The sequence below is a fragment of the Peromyscus eremicus genome, chromosome 8a, assembly GCF_949786415.1.
Source record: "Peromyscus eremicus chromosome 8a, PerEre_H2_v1, whole genome shotgun sequence".
NCBI classification, from domain to species: domain Eukaryota; kingdom Metazoa; phylum Chordata; class Mammalia; order Rodentia; family Cricetidae; genus Peromyscus; species Peromyscus eremicus.
In genome coordinates, this window is record NC_081423.1 from 81,324,252 (window position 1) to 81,350,658 (window position 26,407).

The 26,407-nt window shown below is 52.8% G+C and overlaps 2 protein-coding genes and 1 non-coding gene across 4 annotated transcripts in view; 1 reads left to right on the forward strand and 2 right to left on the reverse strand.

Moving 5' to 3' along the window:
* The first annotated feature begins 6,811 nt into the window (after positions 1 to 6,811).
* On the forward strand, positions 6,812 to 8,239 carry Csf3 (colony stimulating factor 3). The gene is made up of 5 exons (XM_059269670.1): positions 6,812 to 6,851; positions 6,938 to 7,110; positions 7,453 to 7,560; positions 7,684 to 7,830; positions 8,081 to 8,239. Exons 1-5 carry the CDS (start codon positions 6,812 to 6,814, stop codon positions 8,237 to 8,239), a joined length of 627 nt encoding a protein of 208 aa, XP_059125653.1.
* A 1,567-nt stretch (positions 8,240 to 9,806) lies between these two features.
* Positions 9,807 to 26,407, reverse strand: part of Med24 (mediator complex subunit 24) — a 29,208-nt gene continuing 12,607 nt past the window's right edge. For both annotated transcript variants that reach the window (XM_059271705.1, XM_059271704.1), the window contains exons 4-26: positions 24,294 to 24,332; positions 23,902 to 23,975; positions 23,332 to 23,564; positions 21,722 to 21,833; positions 21,470 to 21,620; positions 21,056 to 21,169; positions 20,551 to 20,598; positions 19,886 to 19,968; positions 19,543 to 19,629; positions 18,662 to 18,767; positions 18,073 to 18,215; positions 17,066 to 17,103; positions 16,604 to 16,686; positions 16,074 to 16,252; positions 15,861 to 15,960; positions 15,381 to 15,556; positions 13,005 to 13,269; positions 12,610 to 12,791; positions 12,303 to 12,393; positions 11,871 to 11,970; positions 10,810 to 10,890; positions 10,382 to 10,530; positions 9,807 to 10,277 (exon numbers count right to left, since the gene is read on the reverse strand). In XM_059271705.1, the coding sequence (XP_059127688.1) occupies positions 10,161 to 10,277; positions 10,382 to 10,530; positions 10,810 to 10,890; positions 11,871 to 11,970; positions 12,303 to 12,393; positions 12,610 to 12,791; positions 13,005 to 13,269; positions 15,381 to 15,556; positions 15,861 to 15,960; positions 16,074 to 16,252; positions 16,604 to 16,686; positions 17,066 to 17,103; positions 18,073 to 18,215; positions 18,662 to 18,767; positions 19,543 to 19,629; positions 19,886 to 19,968; positions 20,551 to 20,598; positions 21,056 to 21,169; positions 21,470 to 21,620; positions 21,722 to 21,833; positions 23,332 to 23,564; positions 23,902 to 23,975; positions 24,294 to 24,332 (2,751 nt within the window). In that variant the 3' untranslated portion in view covers positions 9,807 to 10,160. The remainder of the gene's footprint in view (positions 10,278 to 10,381; positions 10,531 to 10,809; positions 10,891 to 11,870; positions 11,971 to 12,302; positions 12,394 to 12,609; positions 12,792 to 13,004; positions 13,270 to 15,380; positions 15,557 to 15,860; positions 15,961 to 16,073; positions 16,253 to 16,603; positions 16,687 to 17,065; positions 17,104 to 18,072; positions 18,216 to 18,661; positions 18,768 to 19,542; positions 19,630 to 19,885; positions 19,969 to 20,550; positions 20,599 to 21,055; positions 21,170 to 21,469; positions 21,621 to 21,721; positions 21,834 to 23,331; positions 23,565 to 23,901; positions 23,976 to 24,293; positions 24,333 to 26,407) is intronic.
* LOC131918163 (small nucleolar RNA SNORD124) lies at positions 16,817 to 16,920 on the reverse strand. The gene has a single exon (XR_009380898.1). It is a non-coding gene; the product is annotated as a small nucleolar RNA SNORD124 (small nucleolar RNA).

Consider the following 26,407-nt stretch of genomic DNA (forward strand, 5'->3'; position numbering starts at 1 on the left):
AAAGGGGTCGAACAACAAGAGATGGAAGTCAGTGGGCAGAGTGCTTGCTTAGCATGCATAAAATCTCTTGGTTTGAGTTTCAGCACTGCACAAACCAGGCATGATGGCGCACACCTGTGACCCAGCCTAGGCTTGGGTTCAAGAGCTAACTGAGCTGTGTGAGACCCTGCCTTTAAAAGTCAAGAAAGAATGAGTGCTGGCCTTGTGGTATGCCCGAGAGAGAGCAAAGCCTGGCTGGGTGGGAACAGTTTCGCCCAGTGGCCCTGCGGATTGGGAGATAGGTTGCTCACTGAACAAAGAATTGGGGGCCAGGAAGGGGCACCTCAGCTCCCCAGCCAACCCCAGCTACACATGGCTTGGGACATCCACCTGGTTTTGTCAAGTGTCCCAGGGCTGATGACAGTACCCCCACTGGATCATCGGTGCAGTCAGGCCTTGTTCCTGGAGCTCTGCACACAGGCCGTGGCTGCCTCTGGATCGGTGCAGTCCAGTCAGGCCTGTGTTCCTGGATCACTGCACACAGTGGTGGCTTCCTCTGGATCGGTGCAGTCAGGCCTGTGTTCCTGGATCACTGCACACAGTGGTGGCTGCCTCTGGATCGGTGCAGTCAGGCCTTGTTCCTGGGGCTCTGCACACAGTGGTGGCTGCCTCTGGATCGGTGCAGTCCAATCAGGCCTGTGTTCCTGGAGCTCTGCACACAGGCGGGGTCTGCCTCTGGCTCTCCAGGGTCACCTTTGCACCTTGCGTGCTCGGGGCCACTTTAGTCATGTTTTCTGACAGGGTGGTCAGTGGGAAAGCTTTGTCTTGCCAGCCTGTCTGTGAGCTCCTCAAGGACTGGGCTTCTAACCTCAGTGGCCACCCTAGTGGCTGGCATGACATTTGGGCTGGTTAAAGTATTGTTCATTGGTGAATGCACACTGACACACCTCGCCAGGAGCACAATTCACTCAACATGTTTTGGTCTTTGCTTTGGTTCCTGATCTCAGCCCTGGTCACAGTGACTGGCATCGCTACATCCTTCAAGCTAATGCCACCTCATTGTCATAAAATGCTTCTATGAGATAGGACTCCCTCCAGCTTTCCACTCTGTCTTTGCAGATCTTATCCCTTTGTCCAAAGTGTTCATGCTTTAAATATTCTATAGTTTTGTTTTCTGAGACAATGTACTTCGCTTGGCTGGGAGCTGGCTATCCAGAACAGGCTAAACTTTCAGCTAGCAAGGAGGGTAACAGGAAAAAAATGGCTCACAGATTCAAGAAGAATGAGAGCCAGAAAACCTTGGCAAATGGACCGACTGTCTAACAACGACAAACTCAAAATCCTAAACTCATCAAACCAGGAGAGGGTCTCCTTTGGATCAGGTGGTAACCATGAGCCTGTGGTACTGGGCATTACCAGATGCTGAGCAGGTAAGGAAGCGGCAGGCTCAGATTATATGATAACACCAAAACATACAAAAGTGCACATTTAAAGGTCATAGACTGGGGTTGGAGAGATGGCTCACCGGCCAAGAGCTTGTTGCTCTTGCAAAGGACCTGGCTCATAACTGTTACTCCAGTCCCAGGGGATCCAGTGCCCTCACTGACACTGAACGGGATATACACATGTACGTGAAGGCAAAACACTCATACACATTAAATATATATAAATATTTTTTTTAATTAAGCTAGGGATGTAGTTCAGGGTAGAGTGCTTTCTTGGCATGCCCCAGGCCCTGGATGCAATTCCCAGGCCTGGAAAAAAAAAAAAAGGATGAAAATCTGCCTGAGCCTTTAGAGGCGTTGCCAGCCAGGGCTGCAGCCAACCCTGCGTGAACCACTCTGGCCTCTGGCCTGCCTCAGTTTGGCTCTGTCAGCCCCTGGGTGACTCTCCAGGGGAAAGAGGCCTCTGCTCTCTGATCCTCCCCCCTCCCACGCCATACAGCCCAGGCAAGCCTCAGACTTGCTACCTAGCAAGTTTGACCTTGAACTTCTTTGTTTTATTAGCATATATTAACTGTACATAACAATAGGCTTCACTGACATTTGCTGAGTATATATACTGTATTTTGACCATATTAGCCCTCGTGACACCCTATTTCCTTCCTGCTTATCCCCCCTTCCTCCTCACAACTACTTCCTGTTCAACTTTACTCTCGTGTGTGTGTGTGTGTGTGTGTGTGTGTGTGTGTGTGTGTGTGAGAGAGAGAGAGAGAGAGAGAGAGAGAGAGAGAGAGAGAGAGAGAGATCAGTGATTTTTTTTTTTTTTCCTTCGAGACAGGGTTTCTCTGTGTAGTTTTGGTGCCTGTCCTGGATCTCGCTCTGTAGATCAGGCTGGCCTTGAACTCACAGAGATCCTCCTGGCTCTGCCTCTCAGGTCCAGGGATTAAAGGCGTGTGCCACCGCCTGGCGATCAGTGAATTTCTTTAGGGTTCCTTTGGTTGGTTGGTTGGTTGGTTGGTTGGTTGGTTGGTTTGTGACAGGGTTTCTCTGTGTATCCCTGGCTGTCCTGGAACTCACCCTGTAGATCAGTCTGGCCTCAAACTCAGAGATCTGCCTGCCTCCACCACCTTAGGGTTCTTACAATAACTCAGAGAAGTTAGAGGCATGGGCACCTTGCCATGGTAACTGAAGAAAAATCTCTTCCTCCCCCAGTAACCATAAACTGCAGATAAACCCCTGGGGAGGGGGACAGTGAGCCCCTTCTTTTCCCTAATAGGATGCCAGGCCCTGTCTCATGCAGGTAACCATTACAACAGCTGTAAGCAGCCAGATGTGGTGGTGCACGCCTTTAATTCTAGTACTCAGGAGGCAGAGGCAGGCAGAGGATCTCTGTGAGTTTGAGGCCAGCCTGGTCTACAGAGCAAGTTCCGGGACAGCCAGGGCTACACAGAGAAACTCTGTCTTGAAAAATAAAACGGACTGGAGAGATTGCTCAGTGGTTAGGAGCTGGCTGCTCTTCCAGAGGACCAGGGTTCCATTCCCAGCACCCACATGGCAGCTCGCAACTGTCTGTAACTCCTGTTCCAGGGGATCCAACACCCTCACACAGACATACATACAGGCAAAACACCAATGCACATAAAATAAAAATAATAAATTTAAAAAAAAAAACAGCTGGAAGCTCAGGTGCAGTGGCCATGGCCATGTCATTTTGAGAAGTGTTCTACAACACAACCCCTCCCCCCAAGTCTACATTCTGTCTGCCCTCTTCCACAATGATCCCTGGGCCTTGGGTAGGCAATACTAATGGCCAAGCATCCAGCAGTCACTTATTCACAGCACTTTGACTAGTTATGACAAATTACCAATGCCCCCTACTACTGCTGCCTGGAGGACCAGCCTCCAGGAGCGCAGGGCTCAAGGAATCTTCAGCATTTTGTCGGTGTGTGCTAAGACCTTTCTATCTGAGGGGGTTCGGGAAAAAGACACTCACACACTCTCTTGATGCTTTCCTTCTTTATTCTCTATTCTGTGTTCTTTCCATGTTCTTGCTACTGTATACCTTTTTTTCTACAGCTTACATACCCCATAAAATCAGGCAATCCAGGAATCACAATGTGGTTATATTCTATTTTTCAAGTGAATGATTATAATGAATACAGGTAAAAACATGTTTTCCATCTCCCTTAAATGATTAAAAACAAAGTCACCCCAATAATCCACATTTACATCTAAGTAACTTGTTATAGATTAATAGAACATGAATAAGCAAGGAACATTTTTTTCTCAGGCAACTCTTTTGTTGGCAGGCTGCATATTGTGGTTACAAAGAAAGAATCAATCATTTTATTATTTATCTTGAAAGGTAATCTTATAAGAAATCTTAAAGAAATCACAAACCTAAACTTTTATATGTGAAAAAGAATCAGTCAGCTCTACTTTAAATCTTTAGGATGCATACCCACTCATCAATACCTTTTTATATCAGGAGATTGAGGGCAGAAAGGGGTCTAAGGAATTAATCGTCACCTTTGATCATCAACCAATGCTAGCAAGAAAGTACATCAGCTAATGATGTACAGGAAAGTACATTAGCCCAATGGCTTCTTTGTTCTTGTTCCCTGACCTTAAAGAGTTCCTCATTCAACTATGTGCCTTTCTAAAACTTTAGATTGTCTTCTTGGTTTTTTTTTTTACCTCAAAGCTTTTTGATGAAAACATCTTAATCTAGCTTTAAGTTATTTTCAAAGCTTTGTTTCAGTTATAATGCACTCCAAAACCTGTGAACACATCTCTCAACATTAAGGTTAAAAGAATTTAAGCTAGCTGAGCTACTTGGACTCAATTGTTTTTCTTAATCTGGGCCACATTAACCTGAGCCACAGTCTATATGGCTCCCCAAGAGAAACTCATGTGTTCTGACTGTGTGGGCACATCCTTGTTTTATTTTTTATTATCAAAACTCTAAACTGACATTAAATCATCTTCATGAAAATGTCCAGGAGAATGGCATGTTTCCATGAGATAAACACACTACACTGCAGGCAGTGGGGATCTCCCCACACACATTCACACCGTGCCGGATGCCCGAGGAAAATGGCAGCGGCAAACATGTAAAGGCACAGCAGAAGCAAAAGACACTCTGGCGTTTGTGGTCTCGGGGTCTTGCCTATCTGAGATTCACCCATCAGGGAGTTTCCTCCCGGTGGGCTGACACGCTGAACTTCAATCGCCACCTGCTGCTCCTCTGGCATGGCTACCAGCACCTTACAAAAAGAAATTTCTCCGACCTAGGCTGACACTCTGTGGGCATAAAAATCATTATTTGGATGGCACCTGGACAAGCACATCATGTCTGTTTATCAGAACAAGAACAGTAGTTTCCCTACTGGGTCCTATGACTTCCCAGTCATAGACACTGACCATGATTACAGCGTTAGGGAGAATTCCCTCCTGTGGAGCCAGCCTCCAACCCAATCGGGAAGCCATTGGTTGCTCTTAGAGACTTGCCACTATTGCGTGCCAGAGGCCCTGGGTTCACATTGTGCCTGGCCAGTCAGGAGTACAACATGCAGGGACCATGGCTGAGTAGGACAGTGGATGACAATTCTCTCAGCAGCCTGCATAGCTCCTTCATGCACTGTGAGGTCTACCCAGCAGGGAGGAAGCTCTGAGGTCAGTTCCAGCTTGATTTCTCTGTGTCTTATGACCAGAGCCTGTGATGTCTTCAGCAACAGAGTCTTACCATTGAGTTCTGGTTAGCAACTACCAGCAGTAGCACTTTCTTCATGTTGTGGTGCCCCCCGACCATAAAATTATTTCATTGCTACTTTATAATTCCTAACTGTAATTTTGCTACTGTTATGAATTGTAATGTAAATATCTGATATGCAGGATATCTGATATGTGACCCCGGGGTCGCAACCCACAGGTTGAGAACCACTGACCTATGCACAATGAGGAGTTTCTGACATGTGAGGTAAGCCAGTTGTTGCCAGTCAGCATGTTTAAGAATAGGAATCTCCTGCTCTGCCCTCCCAAGCAAAGAGGACAGGTAGATGATGTCCAGGACATCTGTGGCCACCAGAGGGCACCCTAGCCCCAGGAACGGCCCCGCCCATTCAGCTAAGCCTTAGCATCAAAATATGTCTGTTCCTTGGTCCAAAAGGTGGAAGTAAAAGGGCTCAGAAAGTGACGGCTTGAGATGTGATCAACCAGACAAGTGTGCCTCTCCTCTTTAGCCAGTAAAACCCTGTCGGAACTGAGACAGAGGCTGGGATGTTCCTTCAACTCTACTACCCATGACTGGGCAAGGCATTTCCCTCTCTGGCCCAGTTCACAGGGTTGAAAACTCAAGATCTCTTCCAGAGCTAATACCGGACAGAGTTCTAGGATTGGAGATGCAATGTCTCCTTTCTCACCCCAGCCTGCATCCATTCACGTCTCCTCACTTGTTTCAGTGGAGTAGAGATCATCAGGACCCTGTGTGTCCCAGCCCCTTGACTCCAGATCCTCCAGACTCTGCTACAGTAGGGTAATATGCCAGGACAGTTGTGCAGGGAAACAGAAAGGCAGGTCAGGTGAGCAAGGAGCCCCAAAGGGTCTTGATTCATTCAGGACAGACATCCGGTTTCCTCTGGCCTCTCTGCCGGGATCCAGGGGCTTAAAGGAATGAGTCATAGGAGGGGTATTGGGGAGTTCCCAGCTAATCAGCCTGGGACAGGACAGCCTGAATGCTAGATCATTTTGTTTCTATCCAAATGTGGAGTGGGCACAGACAGCAATACCCTAGGGTGCTGACCAGGGCTTCTGGTACTGCAGGAAGCAGCCGCCTGGGAGCTTATGGGTACAAAATGAGAACAGCGGGTTCTTCCGTCTCTCTCAGAATGTTCGCCCCAGGTATAGGTATCTTGAGACTCACAGGAGAAGGGGCAGAGGGGGCACCCCAAGCATGTCTAGCAGAGGGTGGAGAGACAGAAGCAGCCTTGACCTGAGGGCCTGATTCTTCCCCAAGGTCCGACTGAGCTCCCGGCTGTAGCCTCCAGGGCTTCACCAGAACCTCAGCCTTGTTGGACTATTCAGATCAAACACCCTGGAGCAATCCAGGCCTGGGTGTGGCTGGAGGAAGAGAGTTTGAGGGGGACAAGACGTCAAGGAAGGAGCAGAGATTCCCCGATTTCACAAAACTTTCGCAAAACAGCTTTTCCCAACCCCCTGCATTGTCCTGGGCAACAGCAGAAAATTTGCATAAATCCTGGAAGTTATTACTAAGCCTGAGTTGCCCCAACCCCAGGTAATTTCCTCCCAGCCTCAATGGGGTTATGTATAAAGGCCCCCTGGAGCTAGGCCCTGGCAGAACCCAGAGCTGCAGCCCAGATCACCCAGAATCCATGGCTCAACTTTCTGCCCAGAGCCGCGTGAAGCTGATGGGTGAGTGATCCTGACTACCTGCCCTGGGCGTGGAAAGGAGGGAGCCTGGAGTGGCACGTGTCTCAAACCTGTCTGTCTGCTGCCAGCCCTCCAGCTGCTGCTGTGGCACAGTGCACTCTGGACAGGACAAGAGGCCATTCCCCTGGCTCCTGTCACCTCTCAGCCACCAACCCTGCCTTTGCCCCGGAGCTTCCTGCTTAAGTCCTTGGAGCAAGCGAGGAAGATTCAGGCCAGGACCTCGGTGCTGCTGGAGCAGCTGGTGAGTTAGGCTGCGGTGGGTGTGCAGGGAGGGGCACGGGAGGGCAAATGGGAAGGAAGCAGGCGAGGGAGACGCCACGGTGGCCGTGTTCGCCTAGTGTGCGCAAGGGCCTGGATTCCACCCCCAGAACCCTGACAAAACACCGAGGAAGGCGACATGGGACATGAAGGGGACATGGAAGAGAATGAGAGGAGGCAGCAGTGGAACCCTCTGGGTGGGACAGCACTCAGGGTCACCGGAACAGTAGAGAGCTGGGAAGCCAGGCGGACAGGGATGAGAGGACTCGGGAGGGAGAAACAGCCTGGCCCAGGTGAGTGGCCCTCAGCATCCTTCTATTTACAGTGTGCTACCTACAAGCTGTGCCACCCAGAGGAGCTAGTGCTGCTCGGCCACTCTCTGGGTCTCCCACAGGCTCCTCTGAGCCACTGCTCCGGCCAGGCCCTGCAGCTGGTGAGTATTTGGAGGGGAAGGGGGACCAGGAGGAGGATGAGAAGGGACTACACCCTGGTATTTGGGCTCCTGAAGGGAGGGGGTGTCCCACTTCCTAGTGCCTAACCCTCCTCCTATCGCCAGACCAAGTGCCTGAGCCAACTCCACCGCGGACTGTTCCTGTACCAAGGCTTCCTGCAGGCCCTAGCGGGCATTTCCCCGGAGTTGGCCCCTACCATGGACATGCTGCAGCTTGATGTTGCCAACTTTGCCACCACCATCTGGCAGCAGGTGAGTTTCATCTGGAGGGGCGGGGAGTGAGGGTGAGGAGAGGATCACGGTCAGCACACCTGGGCACCCTGGAGGCGCTCGCTCTGAGGCCCGTGTATGGGGGGCCCTACCTCTAGGCCCCTGCTTCCTTCAGGCTGAGAGGAGGAATTACTGTGGACAATAATAGTGAGCCCCACAAGCCAGCTTACCAACGCCCTGCACCCCCTCACCTGCAGTGAGGACTGACCCCTGACTGATCTCCTCCCCACAGATGGAAAACCTGGGGGTGGTCCCTGCTGGGCAGCCCACCCAGAGCACCATGCCAACCTTCACCTCTGCCTTCCAGCGCCGGGCGGGAGGTGTCCTGGCCACTTCCCGCCTGCAGAGCTTCCTGGAGACGGCTCACCACGCTCTGAACCGCCTCGCCTAGGCTGCGAGCAAAGCCCTTTCCAGTTTATTTATCTCTATTTAATATTTATGCTTATTTAAACCCACTATTTAAAGATGGAGAAGAAAAAGATTTCTTAATAAAGAAAAATAAATAAATACAGACGGAGAAGAGGGAACGGAGCTCCAAGCTTCTAGGCCCTTCTCTCCACTCAGAGCTTTGTTCTCCTGCTTGTAGCAGTGAGGGGAAGCTCTTGTGTCCTCCTGTCCCCAGGGCTGGAGGGAGATAGGTAAATACCAAGTATTGATTCCTGAGGCTGCTCCAGGCACCCAGTTCTGTGGTTGTACGAAGAGGCCACAGTGAGCCCCACTGTCCTGAGACCCTATCTCAGGGCCCGGCAGCATCAGGAGGTCTCCCTTTTTGGAGACTAGACATCCCTGTTTAATATTTAAACAGCAGTGTTCCCAAACTGGGTCCTTGCATCCCTTGCTCTGGTCAACCAGGTCGTAGGTTTCCCTGTCCCCATAGGAATGAAGCCCCTGAAGAAGCAGAGGCAGCCAGGTTTGGCCCTGGAATTTACTGGGTTCTTTTTTAGGGCCTTGCTGAGCGAGGACTGGGAGTGTGAGAGGGAAAAGGCAGAGGAGACCCCTATGGGGAGGGTACGGCACAGGAGGAAGCCTCCCTGTCCAACCTCCCTCTAGGGCCCACTTGCTCACTGTAACCAAGCTTGAGGATAATAAAGTGTTTGTTTCCAGTAAATGTCTTTCTTCCTTCTTGGGTTTGGCCGATGCCTGGCCAGGGGCTGGTGAATAGCGGGAGAAACCAGATAGAGAAGAGGAAGGTGCTGAGAGGAAGGACATTCCAGCTTACCCTGACCGATCTGGGTGCCACTTGGTACATCCCGAGCTATGAGAGGGACACAGTGAAAATGGGAGAGGGGGCGTGGGGATGGGGGCAGATGAGCTGCAGCCGGGGTACACTGAACATGTGCACAGGACTGGTCCCTTCAGCACCTATGAAGAGCCTAGCAAAGCTGTCCATCATCCAGTAGAATGACACCATGCTTTGACAGGCAGGACGTGGGATCAGAACTCTAGCTCTGGGTTGGCTGGCTTTCCTTCAGCAAGCTCTGTCTTTTTGCTATCATCCTTGGGAACACTTCCCTGCCTAGGCACCTTCCTCCACAGCCCTCTATAACACACCACTGGCTCCTCAAAGCCCTACCCACCCCAACACACACACACCATTTCCCTTCCCACAGCCTCACAGGTCCATGTCCCTAGACTTGCAGAGTATGGAGGACCTCATCCCTCCAACAGTCTTCTAGAAGGCACACACAGTGACCTCTGGGCCAGAGTGGGGAGTGTAACTAAAGAGCGAGACATCCTGCCCTGCACAGCACAATGCAGGGGCCTTTCACCAGAACTTTCTGCTTTCAACGCGAGTGCTGCTGACTCTTCATCGTTCCAGTGGGGCTGTGAACAATGTGCCCGGCCTTCCAGACCCGCCTCCCTCACCACAGGACTGTGCCCTTCCCTGCCACAGCACCAGAGACTGCAGGAAAGACACTGTCCCCACTGACAGCAAAGCCACCAATAGCACTCAAAGGTCACAAGAGCCACAAGAGTCTTTATTTACAAATGAACCAAGAGGGATTCCCCCTCAGAATTATAAAAATAAACTTATATACACACTGTGGCCCTATAAAGTCCCTCCTTTGAGTTCAGCTATTGCTAGAATTGGGCAACCATCGGGACCGCTCAGTCTTTGGGTTCTGGTCGAAAGGACAGAAAATTACAGAAGGACCTGGGAGAGGTGGTAGGACACGGTAAGTAGAGGCAGGAGTGGGGGTGGGCCTCAGACCGAGGAAACATCCTTGCACCACTGGATGGGGCAGCCTGGGCTCATCTTCACTCTCCCCGCTGGGACGCTGGGCTGGGAGCCTCCAGGCACTCTGGGCTCGTCAGAGTGCAGCAATGGCTTTGGCGGCCACTTGCCGACCCAGGGGCAGGCTGAGGTCTGTGATGGCCAGCACTACCTTGGGGCTGGACATGGCAGACACCTTCACCAGTTCTGATACCTGCCACAGACAGATGAACACAGGTAGCTCCTGGGTGGGACATCCCCGGAGGAAGACCCCCCCCCTTCTCTGGGGTCACCCCTGCACCCGCCTGGGACACTCACCGTAGTGAAGGGCATGAACTGCAGAATGCTGCCCCTGCTGTCCTGCTCCAGACAGTCTACACACTCCTCCATGAACCACTGCACAAACTGGGTGTGGGGGCCTGCGGTGCGCGAACCCAGGATGGAGGAAATGAGCAGGAACAGGTTGGCTGTGCAGAGGGGAACAAGACAGCAGAGCTCTAGAGCAAGTCAGACGGGGAAGGGACTGAGGAGGTAACAAAGAAGCAAGAGGAGCCCTACAGGACGGCCCAGGACAGCAGGCACGGGAGAAAGACAGGAGCAAAGGGGCAGGAAGGGAGCAGGAAGGCACGTGGGGGCGGCACAGGAAGTCGGGGCCCAGACGATCCCTTCCGGTAGACACGCCCTGCCTCTGACGAGGGGGCTCCTTCTAGCTCAGTCTGCAGACAGGTGCAGCTGCGAGGACTCACCCAGGACTCGGTTCAGAGGGTCCCTCATGTTGACTGTGTGCAGCTGGGAAGCCGAGAGGGAGCTGTTCATGGAGCGGTCAGCTGTGGAGTGGCAGAGAGGGTGCTTCGTAAACTCTGACTCTAGGGGAGCCTTACCTGTCCCCTACCTTCAGGGGAGTCTGGTACATGTGGGGAACTGAAGAGCCTGAATCTGGAGAACAGATGAGTGAGGAACTAGCCCTGCTGAGCACCATCGGAGGCCAATCCTGGCACTCTGTGTGGCTGAAGCTGCCTATCCCACTCGAAGTCCCCCTGCCCCCCCTTTTTTTTTTACACAGGGTTTCTCTGTGTAGCTTTGGTGCCTGTCCTGGATCTCGACCTGTAGACCAGGCTGGCCTCGAACTCACAGAGATCCTCCTGGCTCTGCCCCCCAAGTGCTGGGATTAAAGACATGTGCCCGGCCCTCAAAGCCCATTTCACAGATACACAATCTGTTTACTAAGGGCCTGGCTAAGGTCAGAGGTGGTCAACCCTGCATCTTTCCTTTGCACAAGCATGTGACTGGTTCCCTAGTCCTTATCAGGCTACAGAGAAACTTCCAGGTTCAGGAGAAATCTCTGGAAACAGGAAACACAGGATGTCACACACAGAGCTTGTGTCCGAAGGACACCTGGCCGCAAGGAAAGGATGCCATGGGCTGCCCTCTGGAAGGAAGACAGGCCAGCCCCAGGTCAGAGCCTGGCGGAGCCTCTTCTCAGCCACAGGGCATGTCTCTGGGTTAGAAGGAAGGCAATGCCCAAGCTGTGCCGAGGCAGTGAACTCTCACTGGGTGTCTTGTCATCCTTTAAGTGGTGACAGGAGAGGGTTAACTGGGGGGCTTGGAGGAGAGCTTCAGGTCCTATGGAGAGTGTCAACCCTGTTGCCACCAGCAGGCCGCAGAGCATCCACTAGGGGACAGAGGTGCAAGCACCCGCCCCACACACACACACTGTCTGAGAGCCAAAGACGGCTATCAGCGGGAACCGAGGCAGGTCCCTGGGACGAGCGGGTCCTAGCAAGCCCGTGACCTCCCCAACGCTCACTAGGACTGGACAGAATGTTGGCGTCATCCTCATTGGAGCTCAGCAGTCTCATAAGCTTCGAAGGCTGCATGTCTTCCACGGGGAAGAGGCTGATATAGTCCTGCGGGCAGGGAGTCACTATCAACACACCAACCTCCCAAGTCTCCGAGGACTGGAGAGGGCGGGAGGTCAGACCTGAGTGGAGAGCAGTGAGCTTCCTAGTCCTTGCCTGGCATTCCCAGCAGTGACCCTTCCCACACCCCAACCTCTGCCCTAGTGAGCAGAAAGGACCCTCATCAAGGATACTCAGGGGCCCACTCAGACACTCCCCAGACCCTGACCAATCACAGCTGACCTCAGCTCCGCCCTCTGCCTAGGAAGGCAGCTCTCTGTTATGAGTGATCAGAAAATGTCTGTTGAATAAACACATGACCGGGTCAGCAGTGGGCCTACCTCGATGTCTTCCCTGTGCCTCTTCTTCTGGCGTGAGGACGCCTGTCCCTTGTAGGAGGAGTAAGAACTCAGGGCACACCACACAGCTAGTCTGGTGAAGGGTTCCAGGAAAAAGGCATAGGTAAGAGGTCCCAGAAGAAGCTATGTATTCATGCTGAACAAGCCCCTCCCACCCACCACCACTCAGCAGGCTCCCCAACCACAGCCCAGCTTCTTGAGGTGGCCCCAGGGCTGTGGTGCCTGAATCTGGGTGCTACATGCTTGGGGCTCAAGGGGGACCCCAGGAAGGCTCTGGAGAGAATCCTACTTGGCTAATGCAGTGCCAGGAGGGTCCATCAGACTGTGCCACTTGGAGGAGTCAGTAAGCAGGCCCGGCAGGATGTGGCCCAGCAGGACCAGGGTCACTTGCTGCATGTCCAGGCAGAAGATGGAGTAGAGGAGCTGTACCGCCCTCAGAGTGTGCTCCTTCCGAGTCTCCTTCAGCAGCTCCTGGACAGGGGGCAAGCAGCGGCTGAGACACTGTGGTTCTCACACCCCAGCCACCTCTACAGCCCAAGGTGCTATCCAACCCCAACTCCAACTCTGTCTCCCCAGGAGACCACCCAGCTTCCAGCAACCTCTCAAAGAAACCCAGCCTACTGCGGCTGTGCACACCCACGCCCCAGTCCACATGGCTGTGCATACCCAGCCCAGCCCAAGTACCTTAACCAGGTTGTTGCAGAACCAGTAGACGCCGCCCATGTGCAGCAGGGTGTCAAGGATGTGGATGGAGCGGCTGTCCACCCAGCCCCTCTCCAGTACCTTGGCAAAGATGTCTGTCAGTACCTCCTTGATGGGGCGCTTGGGAGGAAGCAGGTTCCAGTAGGGCATCGTGTCCACGCCCGTGGACGGAAACTTGATCTGTGTGGCTGTCTGCTGAAGCACGTCCGCACACATGTGTTCCAAGATTGAGTTCATAATCACCACCCTGCAGGCCAAAGAGGACACACGCAGGCGTTACCCCTGCGTCAGGTTACGGAAACATGGCTGAGGAATTAGACCCACTGTATGCTAGGGGAGGACACATCGGTACAAACCACCACTGACGGGGGCTATTTGTTGGGCATGAAGCCTAGAAGAGGCACAGGGCAGGGCTTCTCTTCTCTCACAGGCTCCATCAATCTATTCAGATTTCCTAGTCCTCCCTCTCCCCCTCCAACTTTCCCATCCCCCAGGCCTGAGCTCTGCCAAATCAGGGTCATAGATACAATCACTTCCCCCTGAGCTGAGTACTTGGGGGGGGGGGGTCCCCGCCCAGCCTTGGCCTCCTCCCAAAGTAAACTGTAACTTCCAGGAGAGGGCCTTGGGCTGCCCCCGGGGTTCTTCCCGGCCCTGGGTAGCTGGGCAAAGTGTTCACAGCCAGGAATCCTCAAAGGAACATCTGGGGCTATGAGGCAGCTGGGGTCTGAAATGTCTGGAGCGCAGAGACACTGTTGCTACCTTCAGAGCCTCTCTGTCACCTGCACAAGGGAGCCCTGGATTTCCACTGTGCCTGTGTGGGGTGTGTATGTGTGTGTGTGTGTGTGTGTGTGTGTGCGTGTGTACACATGTGCACATGCACACATGCTTGAGATGGAGGATGTCAAAGCAAATGTTCCACAGGCAAAGGGAAAGCAGATGTGATCTTACAGACCCTCCTCAAACTTGGTTTCAGCTGGGTTTCCACATGTTGCTCAGAAAACACCCAAGCAGCTGCCTTATGATCTGGCCTCAGCACCCACATTTCAGAGCAGTGCTCCTCATGTGCCCCTTGAGGGCAGGATGGTAGCCAGGAAGGGCACATACATTCCATGTCACTCAGCCTTAAAAAGGGAGGAAATAAGCCAGGTGGTGGCACATATCTTTGATCCCTGCACTCAGGAGGCGGGCAGATCTCTGGGTTCGAGGCCAGGGTGGTCTATAAAGTGAGTCCCAGGACAGCCAGGGCTACACAGAGAAACTCTATCCCAAAAAATCCCTACACTCGGGAGGCAGAGGCAGGTGGATCTCTGTGAGTTCGGAGGCCAGCCTGGTCTACAGAGTGAGATCCAGGACAGGCACCAAAACTACACAGAGAAATTCTGTCTCGAAAAGCAAAAAAAACAAAAAAAACAAAAAAAAAAAAACACCTCACCCCCCCACCCCACCCCCGCCAAGAAAAAGGGAAGGGAGGAAATCCTGTCACATGCTAGAATATGAATGAATTTTGAGGAAATTATGCTGAGTAAAGTTATGAGAAGGCAGATATTACGTAACTCTAGTTATATGAAGTATCTAACGGAGCCAAATCAGAGGGACAGAATATAGCGTGGAGTTTCCAGGAACTGAGAGAAGGGCAGTGAGCAGTGTTTACTGGGTAAAAGGCCCAGAGACACAAGATGAAGAACGTCTGGAGGTCTGTTTCACAATTCCAACAGATTCCGTATACTGAAGGACACACATCAACCAGCTTAAACGGTAGACTTTCTAGTACGTGCTTCTTGCCACATTTAAAAACCAAGAGCCAAACAACTTCCCAGTTGAGTGGATGAACCGACTGAACTCAGCTAGCGGAAGTCCCTGAAGAGCCAGTACTTGAAATGGTCACCAGGACAGCTGAGGGTGGGGGGGAAGCTATGGAAAGTGCAGATGGCTCGGAGTTCCTCGACAGTGACACAGTCATCTAACCCTTTGCTCTTCTACCTCAGCTAGTGTTCTGGAACTGGGAGCCTCTGAGGACAGATGTCAAGCTGTTTGGGCTCTGTACTTCCCGAACACGGTTGTGCAGGATTAAAACACTTGCGATACAGAGACACACACCAAATATCTGCTGAGCCAGTTGAGTGAATATGTGAACAAGAATGTGAGGGAGTGGTAGGGAGAGCGGGCAGAGAGACAGTCCAGCTATCCTGAATGGGCACCCCCCTCAGTGGCTAAGAAGGTGGGCTGGTCAGAACCCGGACGGAACAGGAAGTGGCTTAGCGCGGCTACCTGGGAAGGTAGAGGCTGAGAGCACTGGAGTGGGATGCGTGTCCCTGCAGCGCAGGGGCAGGGAAGGGCGGGGCGGGGCAGCTCACTGACCTCTCATTGTAGAACTGCAGGGTGTTCTCACTGTACAGGGGCCCTGCCAACTGGCGGATCATCTGCAGGGACTTCTCACGCTCATCCAGCCCCAGCATCCGGACATGGGCCACAAGCCAAGCCACAGCACATACTGCCAGACTGCATACCTTTCCCTTGATATTATCGGTGATTTTCTGTGGGGAGCACAAGAGAATGACCTAGGGACTCTCTGCCTCCCCCTGGCCATCACTCCCATGGCCTCTGGGGGTAGCTGAGGGTCACATGTAAAATCTCAAGGTACATTCCACACCTCTGTAATACGAATTTGATTTTCTCAAAGATAACTGGGAAGGAGGAAGTGGCTAAGACAAGGATTCTAAGACTAATACCCAAACATGATCTCCAGCTTGAGGATTTATTTGTATGCAAAATAACAAGCTCTCAATGACTGGTCTGTGTCTCAGGCAGAGGGGGGGGCTCAAGTAGAGGTGGAGCTACCTGGATGGACTCAAAGGCCAGAACCCCATTCTCCCAGGCATTGAGGATCTCCAAAATGGCTGCTGAAATGCTCAGGCAGGCTTCATGCCACTTCATCTGTCTAGAGAGGGGAAGCGAAGGAGGAACATCACTACAAGGGGCTGGAAACGGTGTGGGGAGAGGGTCTTGGAATGCCCCCACCGCTACCCCGAGGTCAGGACCTAGGCCACTGACACTAGTTTCATCTCTGAGGAGTTGTTGAGCAAGGCCACCAAGGACTCTACTTTGGTGGAGTCAGGCCGGAAGCAAGGGTGGTCAGGGTTCAAAATCTTGCCCTCCTCAGGCATGCAGGTCTGCATCCAAGTCTCAAAGAAGGGGACTTCTTCTCCTGAGCTTGCCTCGGAGAGAATCACCTGGATAGGACAGAGACACCAGCTGAGAGAGGAGGGCGTGGCACCTGCCAGGGCTGAGCCAGGGCCTCAGTTCCCTGCTCTATCACCATTCCCTTTCCAAGGACCAATCTGTCCAGGAGAGGCAGACAGGGAGCTGTGCTGCCACCTAGTGGTCAGTATGAATGTGACACCAGAGGACTTGGGATGCTGGGTTCCCATAGACACAGGAGGCCAGATTTCAGGCCAACAGAACCTGCTGGCTAAGGAGAGCGGCAGGGGAAGGGCTGAGGTAAGGGAGTTATCGGCCCTTTCCTTCCTCTTTGTCCTACTCGGTTGGTGCCTCTTAATGGCACCAACTCTCATCTCACTCACCTCGGAGCCATAGGTCTGGGCCACGTGGCATAGCATCAGGAAGGAGATGTCGAAGAGCAAGGCACGGACAGAGGCGGTCTTCGCTGTGGGAAAGGCAAGAACACCAACCTCTCAGCCCAGGGCGGGGACCCCAAGCCCTGTACAGATCAGGAGGTGCTGGGGATCCAAGGCCTCATGCCCAGTGGGCAGCATGGAGGCGACATGCCAGCTCAGGATTCCCGATGGAAGGTCAGGAACCAAGTGGGTCCTTCAAAGCTCTGGGGCTCAGAATCCTTTTCTTGGGTCTTACTTAGAACATCATCCCTTCCTTGGAATCCAAAATTTCCAGAACCCAAACCCGTCTGAAATGGTACGGGTAGAGAAAGGTGGGGGGTGGTTCTGGATGAGACTTTGCCTCCCCAGAATGAGCAAAGGCGGCCCCTCCCTCCCTCCCTTCCTCAGTGCAGAGAGACACAAACTTACTGCTCTCTCCGCTGCCATGGGTAGTGAACTCGTTCAGACTGCAGGAGGAACAGAAACAGGTGGCATCAGCCAGGGTAGGAGCTGAGCAGTGGGAGTGGGGGGAGGCGGTCACTAGAGCCTAACTATGGAAAGTGTTACCATTACAGAGAAATTAGCACTACTATTAAAAGACTAATCCCAACACTGAAGGGGCTAAAACATGGAGCGCTTGAGGGCAGCTTGGGCTACACAGTGAGACCCTGTTGCAAAAGATTTGTAAGATTCCCAGAATGGAACCATGTACCAAATGTCAAACTCCAGCCAAAGCAACAGAATTTAAGAACCCCTTATTAGCCGGGCGGTGGTGGTAATGCACGCCTTTAATCCCAGCATTCCCAGTAGGCACAGGCAGGTGGATCTCTGTGAGTTCCAGGACAGCCTGGTCTACAGAGTGAGTTCTAAGACAGCCAGGGCTACACAGAGAAACCTTGTCTTGGAAGGGTGTGTGTTTGGAGGGGGTTCTGCAGAGGCCAGACGAGGACGTTGGATGCCCTGAGACTGGAGTCAACAGACAGTTATGGGCCGTCATGTGGTTGCTGGGAATTGAACCCGGGTCCTCTGGAAGAGCAGCCAGTGCTCTTAATCACTGAACCATCTCTCCAACCCGATGCCTCATTATCTTCTTTTTGGTTTTTCGAGACAGGGTTTCTCTGTGTAATAGTCCTGGCTGTCCTGGAACTCACTCTGTAGACCAGGCTAGCCTTGAACTCACAGAGATCCGCCTGCCTCTGTCTCCAGAGTGCTGGGATTAAAGGCGTGTGCCACCGCTGCCCATTATCTTATCAACCATCTTTAGTTCATCTTCAGCGGAAGAGAAAGGAGCTCTCTGAGTCAAATGAACCTTCTGTCATGGGTTCAAGCTAGGATGCTTTGCCCTGGCCTGTGCACCTCAAGGGGGACCGATACCCAGGCCCCTCCTCCCTTCGAACACAGCCTCCCATGCCACATCAGGCTATGGCTCTCCTCACTTGATGAATTTCCGGGCAAAGGATTTAAGCTTCCCAGTGGCGGCAGCAGCAGCCAGCAGCAAGTCCAGGCTCTTCCCAGACAGCATGTGGCCCAGGACCCCCAGCAGCCCCTCCGGGGACTTGGAGTGGTCTGCATCCATCGTCTGGGGAAAGGAGAGAAAGTCAGTGAAGACCCCCAGATCCAGCCCAGCCACATCTCCTCTCTGCATGTGTCCACTGACTGGTACAGCGTACTTTCAAATGTAATCTGTCACTTCCTGGCTCTAACGGGAGGATGAACGCTGAACACTCTCCTCACTCTGCCAGCTTTGTGCTTAACTACACTGGGGGCGGGGGCGGGGTGTGTGTGTGTGTGTGTGTGTGTGTGTGTGTGTGTGTGTGTGTGTGAGTGAGGATCTGGCTGGGAGCTTCCCTTCTGTCTCCTCATCTAACGTCAGCTTTCGGTGGCCTCCCTCTTTTTCCACTCCCTAAACTGCTCAGCATGGAAGCCAGAGAGCAGAGAAGTCTGTGGGCCCAGTTTGTTTACCCGGCTGCAGAGAAAAGCTAAAGAAGAGAGGGAGCCCACGGTAGCACAGGCAGGCCCACTTACCTTGAGGATGTTCGTGACAGTGGGCTCTGCCCGGAGGATCAGCCCAGGGTTAGGCTGGATGTTGGCATTTTCTGACGATTTCAGCTGGGGGTCTCGATCTGCTGTGCTGTGGCCATAACCGGGAGAAGAAAACAGAAACAAAGAGAATTCTCATTTTTCTGGTGACAGAGCTCACACTGTAGCCCAAGCTGGCCTCAAGGTAATCTTCCTGCTTCAGCCTCTCAATGCTAAGATTACAGATGGGAGCTGCCACACAAGGCTAAGAAAAACATCTTGATACATTCTCTAATTCACTGGGTGTGATGGCTTGCACTTCCTCTCAAGCCACTCAGGTGGCTGAAGCAGGTGGGCCTCTGCATTTGAAGCCAGCCAGAGCTACATAGTGAGACTCTGTCTTGTAAGAAAGAAACTCTCGAATCCAACTCCAGAAACAAAAGCAGAGAAGAGATGGACGCACACAGGAACCTCTGGGGCTGGAGGTGTAACTCAGCCACCCAGCATTTGCCTCACGTGCCCAGCGCTCTGGGGTTAATCCTTAGCACAGCAAAAAACCAAAGAGGCTTTCAAGTTGGGATGAAGTTTATGACCGAAAGTGTGCTCAATATCATAACCATTTCTGGTTGTCATTACCACTACGGCCCTTTTGAAAATTCATTTCAGACAAAAGGGAGATTAAGGCCTCACAAGCGAGGTGAGTCAGGGAGCATCAGCTCAGAGTAGGAAACTCTCCTCTGGTGGTCCTGCTCCCTGGACCCGAGGATGGTCTCAGTCACTTGCTCCTCAGACTTCAAAGAGAAAGGCAAAGGCACCAGAAACCAGTCTGGCAAGAGATAGGGAGATCAAGGGGCCCCTAAGGTAGCCCAAGGGGACTCACAACATACCGCTTGCCCACAAGGATGGCAAAATTGACTTCGGACAGAAGTCCCTGCTTGTTGCACTCTTGGAGGAGGAAGTTTGTGCAGTCACAACTGTGAAGGAAAGCCAGAGACGGAAGTGAGCGGAGAGCTGGGAACAAGGGGTGTCTGTGCAGTCTCCTCCCCCCTTCATGGTGAAGAAAACTCAAGCACCCAAAGGTAGAAGGGAGGGCTCTGGGGACTTGGTAACTATGAGCCCGCTGCCTCCCACCCCTGCCGGAAGGATCGCTCCCTGCAGCTCATCTGACAGAGAGAGCAGGGACGGACTCGGGACACCTTCCAGGAGAGCAGGGGAGCGGGGGGCTCATACTTGCAGCGCTGGTCAGCTTTGTCCAGCAAGGGCGTGAGCTTCAGCAGGAACTCAAAAGCGGAGTTGACATCCTCAGTGAAGTCCTACAAAAGTCAGAAACTTCCACCTGGGTTCTCTGTCCTCCAGGCCCCCACAGCCTGAGGGCAGGTCCACAGGGACCCCTTGCTCAGTGAAAGAGAAAGCCGGCCGTAACCACGACTAGGCCCCAGTAACCAGGTGGGGAGAGGGTGGAGGCACCACATTCTCCATGGGATTACCCTGGCCAAATCACTGCAGGTGATCCTGCTTGTTGGGGTGGAAGGAACCAGCCTAAGCCATGACAGGAGTCTAAGGCACGTGCAAGGATGGACACAGGTGTTCACAGGTGCACACAGCCTTCCTCTGGGCACAATACACTACCACTCAGCTGCAGTCTAAAAGATCCACCCTTAGTTGGGCCCTGGTGATGCACACTTTTAATCCCAGCACTCGGGAGGCAAAGGCAGACAGATCTCTGTGTGTTCAAGGCCAGCCTGGTCTACAGAGCGAGTTCCAGGACAACCAGGGCTACACAGAGAAATCTTGTCTTGAAAAAACCAAGAAGGAAAAAGAGAGAGAGAGGGATCCACCTTGTATTTGCTCATCCTTATCTGTTCCCATAACCCTCATCTCCGTCTCTAACTCACCTTTTCCCCATGAAAATATTTCTTCAGCTTCACCAAAACCTGTGGAATCTAGGGCATGAGGGAGGAAAAGAGGAAGATCAATGTCCTTTCTCTCTCCCTCACCACAGAAGACGCTCCGTTCCCTGCTGCGGGCACTAAGTAGAGGCACTAGGGTGACAGTACTTAGAATACATGGTAGCCCGTGAGTACCAAGCACGTGACACTTCTTGGCCTACAGGACAAGGGGCCACCCACTTCCGCCACCTCAACAAGGTAAGAACCACGGTTCGGAGGGGATCAGGGCCACTTCCCTGGCTCTCTCAGCTGCCCTGAACTAATCGGTTAAGGGTGAGCTAGGCAAACAGCAAAGCCCCAAGCAGCTAAACCAGCCGAGACTCAGAGAAAATGACCAGCCGGAGCTTGCGCTGGACACTCAGTGGGCTGCATTAAGTGCCAGGAGGGGAACACACGGGACAAAGGTCTAGCATGCTGCTCTTCTTTGTGTTGATCCCATGTCACCAAGTACCTTGAGATAGGTGAAAGCCGTCCACTTCAGCTCCTGCGTACCCTCGGGGGACTCAATGAGTCCCACAAAGCAGGCTTTCCAGATTTCCAGGACAAAAAGGGGGGTGGGGATATGCTGTGGAGAGTCCAAGAAGGAGGTGTGAGGGGGTGCCCAGATCCTGGCCACCTTCCACAGGCTCCAGGGACCGGCTGGGTCTCTTGACTACACAGGGTTCCTGCTCCAGTGCTTAGAACCAGGATCATGAGGTCAGATGGCAGAACTGTGCGAATGGCATCCATGTTCCACCAAGGAATCAAGAGGAAATCTATTCCTCTCAAGTACCAGGCTCCTCCTGCTTGTCCTAAATGGCTATCCACCTTGCATGGGCCACACCCACCTGCATGGGCCACACCCACCTGCATGGGCCACACCCACCTGCATGCGCTTCACCATCATCAGCTGCTCCACCAGGGGCTGCATCTCCCCTGTCAGGTTCATGGTGCCCTCAAGCAAGATCAGCGCGTGGATGGTGGGGAAGCCAGTCTTGTGCAATTGCTCTGAGTGCACGGACAGCATGGTGGGGATACTGAGGAGACACACACACACATGGGGACAGCTTAAGGACTGAAGAGACAGCCCAAGAATAGACCACATGCCCCATCCTCCCATCTCCTTCAGAAACCTAACCTCCTGATAAGTGTGCCACACTGCTCAGCCTGGCTCCGGAGCTGGGGGTTGCTGAGATTGGCCAGGATCTCCCCGAGCTTTAAAAGACAATGCTCGATGGCAGTCCAGGAGGCTGGTGGAGGAAAAGTAAGGCAGAGACATGCTGGGAAGGAGAAGTAGGGCATGGCCCCAAACTCCTCGACTGTGGCCCTCCCTGGGCCCATGAAACCACACAGCAAGGCTTTCTTTCTCCGAGGAGGATGTGGAGGCAGGGTCCTGAGGGCGGCATGCACTGTTTCTACAAGGGGAACAGGCAACATGGGACGGAGCACCCTAGAAACCATACCACGGGCCTGACTGCAGGAACTACCCTCACTGACTGGAGACACACGGCAGTAGGAGAGAAGCACAGGGTGGGTGGAGAGTCCAGCGGCCAGGCAGGGACCAAGGCCACGAGGTACTTCTGGAGCGGCCCCACGAGGCCAGCCTCACAGCCGCAATCACTTCTACTCTGAGGAAGCTAGCTCTACACACCATGCCAACACAGCGTGAGTTTCTGCTCTCTTAACTGCTTGCCCGACTGGTCTAGTCCACTGGCCTCTCTCTTAAATGCCCGCACTCATGGCCCACAGCACATACTCAGTGCTTAATTACTAGTCACTTATCCTAGCTACAGTTCCAAAGGTCAAATGATGAATGACGGCACCAGCTAGCCAATTAACCTCCATGTAGCACGGGAGTAAGAAAAGACAACCAAGACCCGAGATCCATTAAGATTAAGTATTCATCTACTTTTCTACCAATAAACATTCATCATGTGTGCAAGAGGGCAGGGGACTGCCAACACTAACAAGAAAACAGACGAAGAAAAACGTCGGTGCAGTCCATTTTGACACAGCAATCGTTCTTTCTGGACTTTTCCCAGACGAAGCAATTGAGAAGTAAATAGAGACTAATCCCCTAACAAGCTCTCCAACCGAGCCCTGAAGACGCGGGTGTCACCCACTGTGACATCCATGTCAAAGGCAGACAGGAGACCCTTAGGTGGCCCTAGCCACTGGAGCTCAAGCAAGACTGGCCTCAGGCCTCAGCTGCGGGAAGACTTCCCTCCCACAGATCTGCCTGTTCTAGGCTCTGGAAGGTTCTAACACTTCACATCAGAACTGGAGTTAAGAGGTAAGAGCACACAGTCCTGACAGACAGGCACTGAGTTTCACCGAATGTTACAGGTCACACCTGAGTCATCTGCTTAGAGCAGACGCAGTGCCTCTCTCGTCTTGGATTTCCTCCAGGTGCACGGCACTTACTTCCCACCAGTGTGTACGTTTGCTGAGGGCAGGGGCCCTGCCACATGCTCCTTTGGTAGCCCCCCCTCCCCCACCCCCAGCACCTGGCACAGTGCTGGGCACACAAGAATACTCAGTAAATACCTGTTGGTTGATTGGCTCGGGTGCCACCCTGCCCAAGTCCCTGGGATGTATGCAATGCTTATGAGGAGAGAAAAAAGGAAGTGGGATGATTTTGGATCCTTCTAGAAAGAAGTGGGATGGCATCCTGCCTCTCCCCTCTCAATCAAAGGACCAGCCACAGAAGCAGCAGCAGGCGGGGCGCAGGGGAGTCAGGGGACATACAGGCCTCCTCTAGTTTGGCGATGTGCAGTAGAGCTCGGTTCTTGGTGCTGCTAAGGGTCTTTTCCAGGCACTGCAGGCACAAGGCAAGCTGCTTCTCTCCGGTGGCTGGAGCGCCAGCCTCCAGTCCTTCTTGGAGCCGCTCTGCAGAAGCTGCTGTACAACGCAGCAGCCAGTGGAGGGCGCTAAGAAGCGCTCGGCACAGCCCGATGCATTCCTCTGCTTTGCCGTGGCAACTACCCAGAAAGGATGAAAATTTGTATCTATTCCAAAAGCTGAAATCCAACCCACACCAATGTTCCCCAGAGTCTCTGGCACACCCCTACTAGGGGATAGAGTTGAAAAGTTGGCAGGATCCTACACAAGCTACCTAGTGCAGCCAGCTTCCACTAGACAAGATTTTAAACCTGCTCTTCCAAAAAGAGAAGGGGGCACTTAGTCTTAAGGGAACAGAAGCTGAGGGTGGGCAGGGGGGCAGAAGAGATGTGGGAACCCACAGCTGGTCTCAACTCCAGGCTTCCTCAGCACTCAAAGAATGATGGGATGCTCTGAGCTTCTTCATCCATCTCTTACCTGAGTCGGTCACAAAACATGTCCATGATGTCCAGCAAAGCCTGGACACACAGGTCCCGGGAAAAGTCATCAAACTGGGGGAGAACAACGGAGAGTCTACAACACTGCCTGTCAGCCCTGGGTCTCACGAGCAACAGCTCTGTGCGCAGGTCCCCTCTCCTCCCTCCAGCCTTGGGCTGCAGACGCGGCATCCTCTCCGGATGGAAATGTGTTCCTAACTCCCAGGACCTCCTCCCTCTAGGGGAGCCCGCCAGGCCAGGCAGAGGCTCCAGGTGCTGCCTGTCAAGCCTCAGGGGACACATGGCCGGAGTGGCCAAGGTGGTGGGTCTTGTCTGTCACTCTGGGACCTCTGTTCCCTCCCTCCCGCAGCTCCTCAGTGGCCATGGTCATACCTTACTGATAGCTGTGAGCACAGAGGAGTAGGACACCATCTAGAAGGGAGAGACAGGGCAGTCAGACAAGGCATCTACTTGAGAGGGGCAAACACCGATGCTTCAATGCCACAGCTCTGAGTCCCCAACCCCTTCAAGAGGCTTCCTCAGCGCATTAGAAGACACACAAGAATGCGGTGTGCCATCCTCACTCCCGCTTCTATCAGACACACTGCAAATGCTCTCCATATAAGCCGACTGAGAAGACTTTCAAGAACTCAAAGGGACTGTTTTGTCTTCTTATGGTGTTCCTTGCCAAAAATAAACAAGGTTTAGTTGGCCACTAGTGGGCAGAAGAGCCACCAAGGGTGAAGGCAATGTTGCTTTATTTCTATAACCTTTCTGTGTAAGGGGGGGAAGGGACCAAACTCGGCTTCATGCCAGAGAAGCAGGGATGATAAGAGTGACTCTGCTCAACTGAAGACACACACACAGCAATGGTCAGTGCCGGCCTAGCATGTGCCCTAAACTCAATCCGAAGCACAGGTGGTGTGTGTGCAGGTCGACTTTTTCCGAGCCTCTGCACTAACTAGCCCTGTTGCTTCTTCTGTCAGGAAGACTGAGGGTATGGCTGAGCAGTAAAGCGCCCCGGAGCACTGGCCTAGGTGAGCACTGGCCTAGTTCAAGCTCCCGCACCAGAAACACACACACACACACACACACACACACACACACACACACACCAGTGACCTTGAAGGACACAATGACAGCCGCATAGTCCCAGCTACTTGGGAGGCTAAGACTGGAGAACCACTGAGCAGTGAGATCAGTCTGGATGGACATCATAGCAAAACCTGAGATCACACAAACAGGGGCATGTGACAAGAAGTGACAGATATCCCCAACACTGAACAGGAAGAAGCTTCTGCCTTCTCCCAGTCAGGGAGTCACTTTATTCAGAAACCGCCACAACCTGATGTTTGCAGAATAAGTAAATTAAAACATACCCTTCAATTAGCACTTCCCGGAGTTGCTGTCAAAGCTGCACTAACGGAAGGGAAACAAAATGGCGTGCACCTGCAAAGCCAGCACTCAGGAGGACTGCTGCAAAGGTCAGAGCCAGCCTGGGCTACACGGTAAGACCCAGGCTTAGAAACCAGAAACAAACTAAATGAACGGAGAACTCCGGTTCCTGGTGCTGGGTGTGCAGGTCAGTGATGGAGTACTTGTCTAACCTGTGCAAGGGCTTCGTTTCATCCCAATATTGCAAAAGACACACATAACTGAGTTTTTAAACTAATTTTTTCTTTTTTTTTTTTTTCGAGACAGGGTTTCTCTGTGTAGCTTTGCGCCTTTCCTGGAGCTCGCTCTGTAGACCAGGCTGGCCTCCAACTCACAAAGATCCGCCTGCCTCTGCCTCCCGAGTGCTGGGATTAAAGGCGTGCACCCCGACCGCCCGGCAAAAACATGCTTTTTGTTTGTTTTTCGAGACAGGGTTTCTCTGTGAAACAGTCGTGGAACTAACTCACTCTGTGGACCAGACTGGCCTGGAACTCACAGAGATCCACCTGCCTCTGCCTCCCAAGTGCTGGGATTAAAGGTGTGAGCCACCACCGCCCTAAACTAATTTTTAAATGTGTATTTGATGTGTATGGCTGTTTGCCGACCTGTACGTCTGTGCCACAAGCAGGCCGCACCCGGACATCAAAAGGGGGATGGGATCCTCCGGAACTGGAGAAGTAGCCGGATTTCTTTTTCCTTCTTTTTGAGACAGGGTTTTCCTGTGCAGCCTTGATTGTCCAAGAATTCTCTCTGTAGACCAGGCTGGCCTCAAACTCACAGAGATCTGCCTGCCTCTGCCTCCCAAGGACTGGGATTAAAGGCGTCTGACACCATGCCCCGCCTGTGTTTTTTTTTTTTTTTTAATCATTTATTTATTTTTATTTTATGTGCATTGGCATTTTGCCTGCATGTCTGTGTGAGGGTGTCAGATCTCGGAGTCAGAGACAGCTGTGAGCTGCCATGTGGGTGCTGGGATTTGAACGTAGGTCCTCTGGAAGAGCAGTCAGTGCTCTTAACCACTGAGCCATCTCTCCAGCTCCAGCCCCGCCTGTGTTTTTAACCACTGAGCCATC